Source organism: Eschrichtius robustus, chromosome 1 (assembly GCF_028021215.1).
Source record: "Eschrichtius robustus isolate mEscRob2 chromosome 1, mEscRob2.pri, whole genome shotgun sequence".
In the NCBI taxonomy this organism is placed as follows: domain Eukaryota; kingdom Metazoa; phylum Chordata; class Mammalia; order Artiodactyla; family Eschrichtiidae; genus Eschrichtius; species Eschrichtius robustus.
In genome coordinates this window covers 114,686,049-114,702,877 of record NC_090824.1, presented here as the reverse complement: position 1 = coordinate 114,702,877, position 16,829 = coordinate 114,686,049, and the positions used below count along the sequence as shown (strand labels likewise).

The following is a 16,829-nucleotide window of genomic DNA, read 5'->3' as shown; positions in this document are numbered from 1 at the left end:
ATATTTAACCAGTCCCTTTTTGTTGGACATTTAGGTTGATTACAATTTTTTTTTTTTAAATTATTTATTTATTTATTTATTTTTGGCTGTGTTGGGTCTTCGTTTCTGTGTGAGGGCTTTCTCTGGTTGCGGCAAGCGGGGGCCACTCTTCATCGCGGTGCGCGGACCTCTCACTGTCGCGGCCTCTCTTGTTGCGGAGCACAGGCTCCAGACACGCAGGCTCAGTAATTGTGGCTCACGGGCCTAGTTGCTCCGCGGCATGTGGGATCTTCCCAGACCAGGGCTCGAACCCGCGTCCGCTGCATTGGCAGGCAGATTCTCAACCACTGCGCCACCAGGGAAGCCCGATTACAATTTTTTTTGACTGGTATAAACATTTTAATAAGTATCCTTCAACATTCATCTCTGTGTACTTGTTCTATTATTTCATTGGAATAAATTCACAGAAGAATTTTTATTCGTATTACTAGATTGTCCATCATAAGTTTGAAAGGACATTATTTTTAGAGAAACTTTCTTTTTGGCAATCCCCCAGGTGTTCTCATGCTTCTCTTGCCATTTTATTCCATATATGAGGGGGGTGAAATCTACTACCTTGGCAGGCTTTAGAAGTAAATTGAACAGTATATACAGCAGCCCAATGGTAGGAAGGACCTTCTTCTGTTTCCTTGAGACAGAGCTTTGAAGTATCCTAGGTTTTTGTTTTAAATCAAGGATCCAGAGACACCACCATTAAGTGTTTATGATGAGTTCTGATTCAGAGGGGCTCCTGGTTAGGGCCTCCCAAGAAGGAAGTGGTGGTTCTGGCCTCTCCCCTGGGTTTTTTATGAAGTACTTCTGAAGAACAGAGATTCACAGACTCTTAAGGTTGAAAGAACCACTGCAAGTCTAATTCAGTTTCCACTTGACAGCTAAATCCCTTCAACCACACCCCTGGCAATTGTTTATCAGTCTGTTTGTGAACACCCTTGGTGATGAAGAATTTACTTCCCAAGTTAGTCTGTTTCACCTATGGGTCATTCTGATTGTTTAAGGTTTTCCCAGGGGCCAAATTATTAACCTCTTTTGTTGGAGAGAACAGATGAAGAACTTTAAGATGGCTGAACTCCGGAGCCAGAAGAGTGTGCCACAAAAAAGGAGCTAGTCTGGTCATGGCTTCTAGTCAGACTGTGGTGTAAGCACTATCCTCATTGAGGTTTTGGAGGCAGAGGGACTATGTTTTGATTGATTAATTCCCACTCTCTAATGATTTGTCATTGATAGCCTGTGAGAATTTATAACATCCTTTCTGTTCTTTTCAAAGTTATGTTTTACATCAAATAATTTCTCTCTTTTAAAATGTATAGCTAGTAGGTAAGCCTTAGCAGCCCATATTTGTCTAGATTTGCAACACTTTTTGTTTTTGTAAAGAGTAAATTGTTTTCAGAGACCCAAAAATTATACCTTATTTCTTGAGTAAGCTATGTCCTCAAAGTATCGTCGTATCTAATGCATTTTCTTTAGTATGACATAAAATTTCCCAGTTCCTTAGTCATATTCTTTACTACAGTAAACTCTGCGCTATGGCAGAGGTTTTAGAGATTGAAATTGTCAAAATTTTAATAATGCAACTTTTCTAATGACTACTGTGATTTAGTATTCTCATTTATTAAAATTCAGACACCCATAAATTTTTCCTGACAAGTTCCTAAAGGTTGTCATCACGTAACAGTTTTTTAAAATTAATTTTTATTGGAGTGTAGTTGCTTTACAATGTGTAACAGTTTAACTTTTATCACTTTAAACTTGGTAATTTCTAGTATATGAGTAAGCCATTTCCTGATAGGGTTGTTGTTTTTTGTTTTTTTACAGTAGCTCCTTATTAATTATCTATTTTAAATATAGCAGTGTGTACATGTCAATTCCAAACTCCCAATCTATCCCCCTCCCCACCCTTCCCCTCGGTAACCATAAATTCATTCTCTAAGTCTGTAAGTCTGTTTCTGTTTTGTAAGTAAGTTCATTTGTATCATTTTTTTTTTTAGATTCTGCATATAAGTGATACCATATGATATTTGTCTTTCTCTCTCTGACTTACTTCACTTAGTATGATATCTCCAGGTCCATCCATGTTGCTGCAGGTGGCATTATTTCATTCTTTTTAATGGCTCAGTAATATTCCGTTGTATTATATATGTACCACGTCTTCTTTATCCATTCATCTGTCAATGGATATCCTGCTAGGGTTTTGGAGATAAATTATAATTAAAAAAAAAATAGTGCCAAATATATATGAGACATTACTTAGGCTGTGAACCATCCTTGGTACTCACATGGAGTAACTGACATCTTGACATCATTCAGCATTCCATAGCGTAAGAGCCACTGATCTGCCACAATTCTTAACTCTCCAAGATTACCCCACAGTCTGAGAGAGGGAAAAGGATGAGCCCAGAGAAATCTCCCGGGAGCTAAAATCATCCCATGTAGCCAGCCCATGGCAAGCCTGAGCTAGCCTTGAAAACCCACAGAACCATCAGAGAAAGGTCTGAATGGATTTCTTTTTATGTCTTTTGCTTCCGTCTGAAGGACACCATGATTTAACTCAGTGAGTCCCAGGAGACCACAGGAGACCCTTGGCTTATGACCTAATTGGTTCCTGGAGGAAAGTTGAAAGTTGAGACCTCTTTTTTTTTTTCCCAGTTTGGCGCATTATTATAAATTACGGTCCTTTTCCTGGAAACAAATCCTGTACCACAATATTCCAAAATATATTGTTAAAATATATGTTGAATATACATTATTTATATTTTTACAAACATCTATTAAAGTATATAAAGGCAAAATTTGTAGCCACAGTGAAAGAAAGCATGCATGGGGTAGTTAGGGACTCAGATTCTAGAACCAGACCTGTGTAGGTTCAAATTTCAACTTTGCAACTTCCTAGCTGGGTGATCTTGGGCAAGTTACTTAACCTCTCTATGCTTCGGTTATCTATAAAAATGGTGGTAATAGTCCCTTCTAGAGCTGCTTTGAGGAGTAAATGAGTTAATGTATAGAAAGTAGTGAGAACTGGCAATGCCTAACATTACTAAGTGCAGGCTGTTGTTTTATATGTTGCAAATGGTCATTTTAGGGACTGAATGGTATTAAAATACCAGCTCAATCAAGTTGGCTCTCAAGACTCCTTCTTTTCCTGATAAGCCTTCCCGAGGCTAGAAATAGGCACTCGTCGTCATACTCTTCAAGGCTATTCACAATCAGGCTCCAGTCCTGCCTTTTCTACACTTTTTTGGTACAAATGCTCCACTCAAGTTGCACTTTCTCTCTCATGGTTCAGCTTAACATCTACCTCTTTGGCAAAATTTTACCACTGTTATCTGAACTTCTTTGGAATTTATTATATGCTTCAGTGTTCTGTTGTTTTAAAAAATCATCTCTGAATCAAATCCTTTGAAACTAGTAGCTATGTGCAGTACAACTTTGTGTCCCCTTGTCACCTACTACAGTGTGCTAGGCACTTAAAATATGTGTTGCTTAGCTGGCAGAGATAAGAGAAAGCAACCTTTTCAAGTTTGCACTGTAAATTGAATTTCGTGTGTGAATGTACACATGCATGCATGTCCAACCTGCATAGCAGGTTAACAGTTTTAAAAACTAACCATGGGCTTCCCTGGTGGCGCAGTGGTTGAGAATCTGCCTGCCAATGCAGGGGACACGGGTTCGAGCCCTGGTCTGGGAAGATCCCACATGCCGCGGAGCAACTGGGCCCGTGAGCCACAATTACTGAGCCTGCGTGTCTGGAGCCTGTGCTCCGCAACAAGAGAGGCCGCGACAGTGAGAGGCCCGCGCACCGCGATGAAGAGTGGCCCCCGCTTGCCGCAACTAGAGAAAGCCCTCACACAGAAACGAAGACCCAACACAGCCAAAAATAAATAAATAAATTAATTAATTAAAAAAAAAAACAACTAACCGTGCTTTTAAAATTGGAGGACTTGTGAAAATTTTTAAATTTAATATATCTAAGTGAAACATCTGCAGGTTAGATTGTTTGGAACTGCCTAGTAACCAAAGAATATCACACTTCATATATTGCAATACAGGCTTGCATCTCCTGTTGAATAATTATAAAATTTCTTCCTCTGAAACTACTATCACTGCATAGCAAGGAAAGAGAAGGACCCTGTGGCTGTGAGTGTCCACATCACAGAATTAGGGCTGTAAGAACAAGGAACTAGTTAAGGAAGGGAGAGGGAGAGAAAGGGAGAAACATACATTTGTATCTGCCTCTTTTTCTAATATTTAATAACAGTGATAAGACAGCTGAAAATATTTATATGACCTAATAAGACATTTTGACCTTTTGGCTATTGGCGAAGTTTTGTGTGTGAAAACTATTGTATTTGAGGTCCAAAAATATCACTATCTAAAAGATTATAAAATGTATTCCTAAATCTTAAACATTTTAATTGAAGTTTACATAAAAACAATTTTATGCCATAATTTTAATCAGCTTTGTCTTAAATGAAATTTTGAATTATCCATCACCATCTGACTTCTGTACCTTGTGAATTAAGAGTTTATTAGTTTTTTTTTTTAATAAGTTTATTTATTTATTTTGGCTGCATTGGGTCTTTGTTTCTGCGTATGGGCTTTCTCTAGTTGCGGTGAGGAGGGGCTACTCTTCATTGCGGTGCGTGGGCTTCTCTTTGCAGTGGCTTCTCTTGTCGCAGAGCACGGGCTCTAGGAGCGTGGGCTTCAGTAGTTGTGGCTCACGGGCTCTAGAGTTCAGGCTCAGTAGTTGTGGTGCACGGGCTTCGTTGCTCCGTGGCATGTGGGATCTTCCCGGACCAGGGCTTGAACCTGTGTCCTCTGCACTGGCAGGTGGATTCTTAACCACTGCGCCACCAGGGAAGTACCAAGAGTTTACTGTATTTTAATTGCCTCACTTTTATTCTCTTTTCACTCTTTGTTAGTGAATATACTTGAATTTGGGCTATGGCATTAGTTATTTTAGACATAAAAAAATGAGTTCTTGTAAAGCAATTATACTCCAATAAAGATGTTAAAAAAAAAAAAATGAGTTCTTGTCAAGAATACCTTAAAGCAAGGACCCATCTTTCTTTCTTTCTGTTTTTTTGATACCAGATAGTCTGGATGAATATTTTGAATATGATGCAGAGGAGTTCTTGGTCTCTCTGGCCTTGTTAATAACAGAAGGACGAACACCTGAATGTTCTGTTAAAGGTCGGACGGAAAGTTTCCATTGCCCTCCAGCACAGTCCTGTTACCCAGTAACTAGCAAACATGAATGTAGTGATAAGCTGGCCCAGGTGAGAATTGTGTTTTGAATGCTTTTTATCTTTTATATAAACCTGTTTAAATTCTGTCATTAACTTTGTTAAATCACAATTATAATGTTCACATTTAAGTATAAAATTGGTCACAACATAAAGAAGAAGTACTAATCCTGAACCGCAGCTAATAATTTTGGCTCGTAAACAAGGCTCTAAAAGGCCACAGTAGGTAGCTTTTCCATCAGCAGGCAGGTGGGTAGCCAGTTTCATACCTGCCTCCACACACACCAGATTTAAGATTATCTTTGTTACTATGAATTAGCTTTTCTTTAGTTTTAGTCTCAGCCCCGGTTCATCAACTTTGTGTTCTTGTTTATTTAGTAGATTGATGTTCATAATTATTTCCCCCACATTAATCACTTTCCTTCTTATATCCCTCCCCTTTTTAATGGGAGGATACTTTTTGCTATCATTAATGTTTTTGTATAATACTGTTAAAAATATTTATTTTGGTATGTAGCGTATAATTTGCTGTAAGGATTTTTCTCCCAGTTAGTCTCTTAACTGTAGTCCAAAATTTTAAACTTCTAAAATCTTGTCTACTTTGAGTGTTTAATGAAAATAAGTTTTTAATATTTTGCTCTTAGAATGAATCTTTCCTCTGTAATTAATGATGATGTAATTAACAAATGAGGCGAGGATGGGCCATCTTGAGGCCTGTCAGACGTTGGGCATGGCAGTTTTTTTCCACAAAGTAGAGCAAAGATATCCTCCCCCAAGAAAATTTGCATCATAATTGTTGTTTGCTACTAATCCCCACACTCTAGAGCTCCTAGTGCTGATGCATTGTTTAATGAGGAAACCTAAATAGGCAGACAAGCCTGAGCTGAGCCCTGCAATAGGCAACTCATTTTCATACAGATGTCTGCTTTACAATTATACTTTTCAAATTTAAATATAAAATTGGGTGGGCTCTTAAGCCATTTTGCTTATCTCCATCTTCTCCAAGTGTCGCCAAGCCCGACGAACTAGGTCTGAGGTCGCATTATTGTGGAAGAATAACCTTCCAATCATGGTGGAAGTGATGCTACTACCAGACTGCTGCTACAGTGACGACGGGCCCACCACAGAAGGGATTGATCTAAATGATCCTGCAATTAAGCAAGATGCGTTATTATTAGAAAGATGGATATTGGAGCCAGTTCCTCGACAGTAAGTTGAACTGAGTTTGAAGTTGTCCTTTGTAAATCAGGTTTTCCATTACTTTATAAAAATTATTTTAATAATATATCATATCTTTGAGTCCCTCTATTTATGTAGTAAAATTTACATATTTAGTACTTATGTGACTTCAGGTGACACTGGTAAATGCACTCCTATACTCTTGAAAGCACATATCCTGAGTGATATGTTTATTTCAGCTTTTATCTTTCTAAAATTTAGTCATTTTGTACTTGCTGACCTTTAGATGATGGTTTTTTACTTCCCTTAGGAGTGGCGATCGATTTATTGAAGAGAAGACTCTCCTATTGGCTGTCCGCTCATTTGTGTTTTTTTCTCAATTAAGTGCTTGGCTGAGTGTTTCTCATGGTGCTATTCCACGAAATATTCTTTACAGGTATGTCTAGGGCAGAAAAAGGACAATGTGTATTCAGCTACAGTGGTTAGCTACTGAATGAAATTTTACCTTTTAAGCAGTTTATTTCCTTCATTTCTAAATATAAGTGGACAAAATTTACTGAAGTATTTTTCAAAACAAGTTAGAGAAATTTAGATATGACTCAATATGAATTTTGCTTCTTGGGTTAAATATGGTGTAGAATAGTTTTCAGAGAACTTTTTAGCTTACTTTACAGAACTAACAATGAGAACATACCACCATTATAAATAAAGTGGAAAAACTTTCTGGGTTGCTGAATTTCCATAATGGTAGACTTAATTTTTAGATCCTGAAAACTGTAAGCACACAGGCTGCTGAACAACTGTCTTAACTGTCTCTTTAGGCAGGTGGCCATGAGATAGAGAGTATCTCTTAATTACCATGCGCAATAGAGTTAGCTGAATCCATTTATTTAGTAGTAAATGGAAAGTCCTTTTTTTCTGTTTTGACAACTAATTTTAAATTATAGTATTTTTGAGCTTTAATGCTTTAAGAGAATAGTGTTCTCAAAAAGAAGATGGTCTCTATTCCAGGTATAATCTATTTATGTTGGTTTTGTTAGAACGACATGCACGGTAAAGTAGGTTAAAATAAAATCTCAATAGTAATTAATGCAAACAAAGGTAAGTATATGACTGTTTAAAATTTTTTAAATAACATATAATAATGATATGTTTTATAATCCATTGATTCCATTTTTTTCTGTGTGATTCTAGAATCAGTGCTGCTGATGTAGACCTACAGTGGAATTTTTCACAGACTCCAATTGAACATGTGTTTCCTGTTCCCAATGTGTCTCACAATGTGGCCTTGAAAGTCAGTGTTCAGTCCTTGCCCAGACAATCTAATTATCCAGTTTTGACCTGTAGTATTCACACTAATATTGGCCTTTATGAGAAAAGAGTTCAAGACCATGAACTTAAAACCCATCAGCACCGAAATTCTACTGAAGCAGAGCAATGTAGTACAAACGGTTCACAGCGTCTGTGTAGCAAACAAACTTGGACCATGGCACCCGAGAGCATAATATTACATGCAAAAAATGGCACAACTCCAGAATATACTGCAGCTGTCAAAAATGTCAAACTATATCCGGGCACTAGCGGTAAATCTGACTATGGAACATCTCAAGGCAATATTCTGGGCTTCAGTGGTATAGGAGATAAAAAGTCACATGAAACATCAGTGAGAACTTTAAAATCATTTTCAGTGATTGATTCTAGTGAATCTAGCCACCAGAGTTCCTGGCAGTCAGTTGGTGAGACTAATCCTTTAATAGGCTCTTTAATTCAGGAGCGACAAGAAGTTATTGCAAGAATAGCTCAGCATTTGATTCATTGTGATCCAAGCACTTCACATGTTTCTGGACATCCACTTAATACACAAGAATCTAGTTCACTTAATTCAAAACTTTTCCGGGTTTCACGAGAAAATGAAAATGTGAGAAAATGTAAAGAAACATTCTCCATTTCTTTTGGTAATCCAGAGCTCACCTCCTCAGAAGACACCAATGAAGGGAAAATTCGAGTAAAACCAGAAACTCCTCGAAGTGAGACTTGCATCTCTAATGGTCTTCATTCTCATCAGTCTGTTGGTGAGATTAATCCTTTGATAAGCTCTTTACTCCAGGAGCGGCAAGATGTCATTGCAAGGATTGCTCAGCACTTGGAGCATATTGATCCAACAGCACCTCACATGCCCCGGCAATCATTCAACATGCAGGACTCCAGTTCAGTTCCTTCTAAACTGTTTAGGAGTTCCTATGAAGACAGAAATTTGTTGAAGAAAAACAAGGATGACACCTCTGTTTCCATTTCTGATACAAAATTTTCCTTGTTAGATAACATCAGTGAAGGGAAAAACTTAACACCTAATAAATATTTTAGTTCTTTTAAATGCAATAGTAATGTCAAGCCTTCTTTGAAACCTCAAACAAGAAGAAATCTGCATCAGAACAATCCTAGTGAACTCCAAAGTACATTTCAAGAGACACAGAACAAAGCCACTGGTTTAATGAATCCTTCAAATATGTCTCATTGCAAAGAAGATAACTTAGATTTCACAATCAGATTGGAAAACACACTTTCTGAGTGTCAATTTAAGGAACAAGAAATTGACAATGAAATCAATAAACAGTATTCAAAATGTAACAGTATTGAGAAACAGATTTGCACAAATAAGTATAAGGACAAAATAATAATAAATGAAAATTATAATCCAGAATCTTTTAACAATCACCAGTTTGATCATTCAAAAAAGAATGACTCGAAAATAAATGTTACTGTGTTGGAAATGTCTGGATATTTGAACAAACATGCAAATGAGTGCTCAGATAAAGACTCAAAAAAGCCTAAGTCATGCGAACAAAATACTCAACTTAATAGTATAGAAAATTATCTCAATAAAGATAGTGAAGTTTTCAAATGCAAAAAGCCAAACCACTTAAAAAATGAACAGGATAAGAAAGAAGATCCAGTTGATGAAAAATCTCAAAACTGTTCTCAGAGGAAGAATATAAAAGACTGTTTGTTTACATGTGAACGACTGAAAAATAAAGAGGTATTGGTAAGTAATATCTAACATTTCAAATATAATCCTCAAACATTTGTTATGGTTTGAATTTTGTGTACAGGAGATCTAGTTAGGCCCAAGATGCCCGTTATCTGTAGAACTCACTGTCTGATATAATAAACATCCTTGTAAATAACCCACCCACTTCAGAGCAAATGCTAGGTAAATTCTTCCTGTTGCCTTTTTTTTGTTTATTTTAATACTGTGAACAGTTGCTGGAGAGTAAATAAGAGTCAGAAGTGAAACCTGTTATCATTAGCTTAAGGTATTGTTTGATAGCAGCTCTGGCCTAGTACAAGCAGTGTGCCCATTGTGTTATGCCACTGCTCAGCTAAGGATTTTAGGAATATCTATAGTGAAATCACTGGGCTGTTGGTCAGAATACCCAACTTTCAGTCCTGTCGATTTGGTCCTTGAGTGAAGCTGAATAAATCACGTAACTTGTAAAACCCTCAGTCTCCTTGATTTTAAAATAAGAACGATGAATCTCTTTTGCTTATAGTTGTGGTGGTAATCAAATTATAGATCTTTAAACATTTTGTAAGCTTTTAATGCACTACCTAAATCAAAGTTATTTAATTTAGTTCCATTTTATTTGTCCACCAAACCACTTTTTAACTTTAGAAAATTATTATTAGGCTTAAATTTCCTTTATTTCTCCAAGAAGTATCACAAATTTATATCTCAGTTATATGGAAAACTACTTAACTGCCTCTATCCAAATCTGAATAACCTTGATTCATCTTCTTTATCATACAAATTAGTTTTGCCAGACATTAGAGTCTTAAAAGTATGCCATGTTTCCAATTAATATTTTTCAACAGACGATCTCTTTCTAACACATGGGTTTAATCAAATGAGTTTCCAATTTCCTAAAACTGTAATTGTCACAAAAACCTACCCTGGCCTTAAGAATACTAGCTTTTCATGATCCTTTCTGGTACCTAATAGGGAGACTTACTTTGACCATGGTATTTTTCAAGCCACTAAGATTTGTTTTTTCATACACTCATTTTAAATTTAATTATATAGCATTTACTGGGTGCCCAGGCACTCTTCTGAATATTTTATACATGCTGGCTTACTAAATCCTTTCACTACGCTATGAGGTTAGGTGCTATTACTAACTCCAGTTTACAAATGATGAGGACTCTGGGCCCAGAGAGGTTAAGTAAATTGCCCAAGGTCATAAAGCTAGTAAATGGTAGAGCCCGGACCCCAATTATTCTTCTCTGATTTTTATTCATGTGTTTTTATGCATTTTTTTATTTCTGGGTATAAACTTGCCATTTTAAATTCTTAAGAATTAGTCTATTTCTTATATCACTTCAAAAACGTGATACTGTGACTGTGTTAAGTATATTTTAAAATTCACATTTAAATTTTTGTATCATGTTGTACCAAATTATATTTTCTGAAAATGGCTCTTGCTACTGACATAGTTTTATATTTTAGAATATTTTACTAATTTTTTCTAACTGTGAGGTTTTTTTTTTTCACAGATTAAAAGAATTGAATATTAGCTTATTAGATGATAGACTGAGTTGTTTTATTTTTATAAACTTATTTATTTATTTGTTTTTATTTTTGGCTGTATTGGGTCTTCATTGCTGTGCACGAGCTTTCCCTAGCTGTGGTGAGCGGGAGCTACTCTTGGTTGCGGTGCGAGGGCTTCTTATTGCGGTGGCTTCTCTTGTTGCGGAGCACGGGCTCTAGGCACACAGGCTTCAGTAGTTGTGGCTCGCGGGCTCTAGAGCACAGGCTCAGTAGTTGTGGCGAACGGGCTTAGTTGCTCCGCGGCATGTAGGATCTTCCCGGGCCAGGGATTGAACCCCTGTCTTCTGCATTGACAGGCGGATTCTTAACCACTGCACCACCAGGGAAGCCCAGACTGAGTTTTTATAAATATGTTGATAAGGCATTTGTGTTTGGACATACTTTTTGTAGAATATTTGAGTTTATTCAGCATCTTAGAAAAAACTCTTAAACACTGTTTTTTGATTAAAGTGTATATATATGTGTGTATAGATAGTTATATAGGTTGTTAGCTTTACCACCAAGGATGTAATACCTCAGTACATGTTAAGAATAAATCTAAAAACAAAAAAATTTTAAATATTGCCATTAAAATCTAAATCTTTTCCTAGCAGAGAACTATACCACTTAAACAGTCAAGTGTCTGGCAGAAACATAATTTTCATTCCTTGGATGGAACCTCAACCAGAGCCTTTCATCCTCGAACTGGATTGCCTCTTCTTTCCAGTCCTGTAAGTGTTTTTCTCTTATTTTATGTTTAGAATTGCAAAACATGTAAAATGTTTGCAAATCACTTTATCCAAATTTTAATTGAAAAAATTTAAATACCTTCAAAATAAATTTCTAGTGGGAAAACATTTTATTTTTTGATACATTTAATAGCTAAATGTTAATATGGAAAAAGGCAGAAAAAATGAATAAAAATGAATTTATTGTATTAGGATTATAAAATTTCTCTGAAATTCTTTTGTCCAGCATATTAATTCTCACTAATGTAAAGAAAATACTTAGTGTCAAGTGGATTTTCTCTAAATAGATTTGTATCATGGTACTGAGGCTGGTTGACACCACCAGCTGAATCATCTGGGAATCAAATTCGTGGCTGTCTTTGACTTGCGACCTGTACAGTTAATCTTCTTATTTTGAGACATATAAGTTTCCCCACTCTACATTTACTAATAAATTTATAGATCTGAGTGTGTGGTTAAGAACCTCGCTTTGGCGTCACGCTGACTTCACCCTAGCTGTGCGACATTAGGTGAGAAATATTGTCTCTCTGAGCCTCAGTTTCCTCATCTGAAAAAAGGGGGTGATAATGTCTACCTTAGTGTTGGGAAGATGATTAGTATCATTCCTGGTAAGCATTTGATAGTCGCTAAAGCTGCCATTTCAGCTAAACCAGAGGTAAGCAGTCAATATCCTAGTAAACTAAAAACATGTTTATTTTGCTATTGACATAGTTTTTGTTTTTATGTGAGTTTTTTAAGTAAACTCAAAGCATGCAATATCTGGCATATTTTCAAAAATTAATTCTTGAATAAGAGATTTAGTTTTAAATTTGTAACTTGGACCTTAGATGTTTATTTTAGGGAAGTTGAATTCTAAACAATTTAAAATAACCCCAAATGTTTGACCTACGTATGAGGTGCTTTCAAAATGCCCGAGTGATGAGGAAAAAACTTACAGCATCATGCTGGTATAAAAAGCACTACAGACGTCTGTTCAATATGGTGGACTGAGTTAATACAAGAAGATCCTTCCTCCTTCCCAAACACAAAAATCCTGGACAAAATATAACACAACTTTTAAATACATAATATAGTGTAAGAGCAAGAAAGATAAATCTCTGAAACTAACTTGGGGCAAATTGTGACCTTCTAAGATATCTAAATCTAATATAGTGCTAGGGTTTAATGCTCCTGCTGGATCAGGAGTCAGGTCTACACCAGTCATAGCTGGGACCTAAAACCAAACTCCATAAAGCCAGAAACAGGTGAGGACTGCCATTCTAGAAATGGGAGAAGAGAAAAAAAATCACCTATTTACTTAAGGGATGCAATAGGAGGGATAGAGTAGATGGGAAAAGAAGCCCCCAGAAGAATTTGGACCTAAGCCTAAGTCATCCATGGTTAGGGGGTTCTGAATTTGTGCTGTCTATGAGAAAACATGAAACTATCCCACATCTATTACCCATGGCACCAAGGATTTATTTTCATGGAAGGTAACTCTTACTGAGGATGATCTCAGGGGAATTAAAATTACAAAGCACCTTAAAAGAATCAGCAAGAAGAAGAAGTGGGAAAATTCATATTTAGGAATCCTGTTATCAGAGCAACTTCAAAGAGAATCAGAAATAATTCTTTTTAAAATGTTCCAAGACAGGGAGATCATCTTGGTGCTTTGTGTCCACCTAGAGGGGTAGGATAGGGAGGGTGGGAGGGAGACACAAGGGGGAGGAGATATGGGGTTATATGTTTATGTATAGCTGATTCACTTTGTTATACAGCAAAAACTAACACACCATTGTAAAGCAATTATACTCCAATAAAGATGTTAACATAAATGAATGAATGAGTGAATGAATGAATGTTCCAAGAGATAAATGAAGATAAAGACAGGGAACTGAGATAAGAGAACATGTGGGATTGGAAAAACAGAAATTAAAAACATGAAAAATATAACTGAAGTGTACACACACGTGTGCATACACATACACATGGATTAAATGATGGACTGGAATCACCTGAATAGAGGTTTCGTCAGTGGATAGACACATATTATGAAAGCACCTAGAATAAAGTGCAGAAGGGAAGAGAGATGGTAAAATATGAAAGAGCCCTGGAGGATAAAATGAGATGTTCAGTATAAGCCTAGTAGAAATTCCAAAAGGAAGACTAGATGGAATAAGGAAAATGCAGTATTAGAGGCAATGAAAGTAGAAAACTTTCCCGAATTGAAGACCTGAGAATCTGGATTGAAGATTTCACATTAAGTTCTAACTCCAAAATATAGAATGGTGTACTTGTACAACTCTCAAAAATATTGAGGTTGTTTAGACTTTCAGTATCATCTGTTTCTTAGTCACAAATTAGACCAATCACTCAGATACTTTATACATATTTAACATTAATTCTAGAGACAAATCCGTCTAACTTGCATGTTGACCTTTAATTTACACTTGGGTCTTTCATTTTTAGATTATTTTTAGCTAGTTGGTGGTTTGTCTTAAATGTAATTTGGTATACAATAGTGGTTAAAAATCCACAGTAGTATTTTTCAAACCTATTCTCTGTGAAGCCTCAGCCAGGGTTCTTGGAAATGTGCAGTCGAGTAGGGATGGATAAAAGAACAGTAGGGTTGGCAGGACCCCAGACTCCCATCGCCATTTAATTCTTTTTTTCCCACTTTTATTGTAAAGCTATAAATCATTTATTCCTACCCCCTCAATACAGAAGTATATAAAGTAAAAAAGTAAAAGTCTTATGTAAGATTTGGTTTTAGAAAAAACTGGTTCTGGTTCTTAAAAAATCAAAACCTAGGGAATTCCCTGGCGGTCCAGTGGTTTAGACTTGACACTTTCACTGCCGTGGCCAGGGTTCAATCCCTGGTTGGGGAACTAAGATACCGCAGTGTGGTCGGCCAAAAAAAGAAAAAAATCAAAACCTAGTAAAAGTGCTTTTATTAATCATCTTTTTTCCAAACTAGTTAATAAAATGAGGACATAGGGACAGTATGTAATAAAGAGCATGATTTTAATAAGCTGTTAGGAGAGAAGTTTTATTATTTTTTAAGATATGCTTAGCTTTCATTTGAAAATTGTTCTATCAATTCAAGAAAAAAATTATAGTCTTCTGAAATTCTTTTGAAACCTAACAAGTGATTATTTTAACCTTAGGTTCCTCAAAGAAAGGCACAATCAGGTTGCTTTAATCTGGATTCTTCGTTACTGCATCTGAAAAGCTTATCATCTAGAAGGTATTTATCTTAAAATTCATTAGTGTATATGAAATAATCTTGCACAAAATTCTAGCCTTTCACAGTAAATAATGTTGACTCTGAAAATCAAAATTTTAACAGGAATCCCATTTTTCAGTTTATCATTTTCAAGGTGATTTCACACATACAGTTATTAAGGATGAGTGAGGGAGAAATTAAGATGATGAGTAACTAACTATACAGTGGTCATTATGATAAACAAACACTTACATTGGTTTTAACATTTACGTGGGTTTGTCTGTTTCTGGTCATTCACCTCCTCCTTTGTCTTATACTCCTTTGCAAAAAAGCCTTGGCAATTTGTTCCATGTTGACAAATAATACTCTCATTATATTCCTTAGTCACATAAGTTTGCCTTCGTATTCTAATTTTTAACTTAAAATGAAGATTGATATCGAAGACTGCATTACAATATTATATATTTCCAGGAGATGCTGCTATGTGATATGTTATAAATTCCACCTTGAAACCTAGGATGTTATTTATATTCTTTATCAAATATTATAGCAAAGATTATAAAATCTAATCAGGAATTTAGAATGAGATATTTCATATCTTAAAATTTGGTTACATTAATTTTTTATTATGGTAGTTTAAGTAAAATTGATTAGATCCTCCTAATTTAATTTGTACAAAAGTAAATTAGAAAATACTGTTGTTAATGTGTCCATTTGCTGATTTGTTCTTTTTTTAAATAGTCCTCGACCATGTTTAAACATTGAAGATGATCCAGATATTCATGAAAAACCATTTCTGAGTTCTAGTGCTCCACCTATAACAAGTCTTAGTCTCTTAGGAAATTTTGAGGTAATGTTTTTTTGTTTTTTTTTTTTTAGAAGCTGACTGTCCTTTGAGTTCTTTATTTTATTTTATTTTACTTTTTATAGTTTAGACTAACTCATATTGTTTATTTTATTTATTTATTTATTTATGGCTGTGTTGGGTCTTCGTTTCTGTGCGAGGGCTTTCTCTAGTTGCGGCAAGTGGGGGCCACTCTTCATCGCGGTGCGCGGGCCTCTCTCTGTCGCGGCCTCTCTTGTTGCGGAGCACAGGCTCCAGACGCGCAGGCTCAGTAATTGTGGCTCATGGGCCTAGTTGCTCCGCGGCATGTGGGATCTTCCCAGACCAGGGCTCGAACCCGTGTCCCCTGCCTTGACAGGCAGATTCTCAACCACTGCGCCACCAGGGAAGCCCAGGTAATGTTTTTTGAAACTATTTTAAGAGTTGAAGTTTCCTAACCTAGATCCATGGTGTCATTTATGTCATTTGTTCTTGAAAAGGAAATAAATGGATTACATTTTTCTAAAGCCTTGAAATCACCTCCTTTCCTTTCCTTTCCCTTTTTCTTTTTTCCTTATCCCTTTTTCCTTTTTCCATTTCCCTTTTTCCTTTCCTTTGCATGAGAAGTAAAGTTGGGAGAATTGTTGGCAGTGACGTCTTAGAATTGGGAGCTGGTGGAGGAGATGCAGGACTTAGGTGAAATCAGGTTGGATGGAGGTATCCATTACTCGAGCTGGAAAATAGACTTGACCACACCTTCTTACCTGGTAAAACTGGCTCTGGGACCCAGGAAGGATGATGGTGGGCTGATAGCAGCTGATTCAGGATCAAGGAGGCTGATTTTCAATATCAAATTGTTCTTTGTACTATATTTGCAACTTCTCTGTAAATCTAAATTTATTATAAAATAAGATTATTTTTAAAAAATCAAATGGTTAAAGGTCTCTGATACATGTGCTGCTTTATTTAATGACTCTTCTACTTGGGATCAAGTATATCAAGGGTTTAG

General features: G+C 36.2%; 1 protein-coding gene across 4 annotated transcripts in view; it reads left to right on the top strand.

Annotated features, from left to right (window-relative positions):
* The window catches only part of ATOSA (atos homolog A), an 86,331-nt gene that overhangs the window by 56,204 nt on the left and 13,298 nt on the right, over positions 1–16,829 (top strand). For 2 of the 4 annotated variants that reach the window (XR_011075086.1, XM_068551751.1), the window contains exons 2-8: positions 5,128–5,312; positions 6,286–6,488; positions 6,769–6,894; positions 7,653–9,501; positions 11,655–11,774; positions 14,939–15,018; positions 15,739–15,847. Coding sequence is in view for 3 of the 4 variants with exons in the window: in XM_068551751.1 (XP_068407852.1) it covers positions 5,128–5,312; positions 6,286–6,488; positions 6,769–6,894; positions 7,653–9,501; positions 11,655–11,774; positions 14,939–15,018; positions 15,739–15,847 (2,672 nt within the window). In the remaining variant the exon portion in view is untranslated. The remainder of the gene's footprint in view (positions 1–5,127; positions 5,313–6,285; positions 6,489–6,768; positions 6,895–7,652; positions 9,502–11,654; positions 11,775–14,938; positions 15,019–15,738; positions 15,848–16,829) is intronic. The other 2 variants (XM_068551753.1, XM_068551752.1) reach the window with 2 other exon arrangements.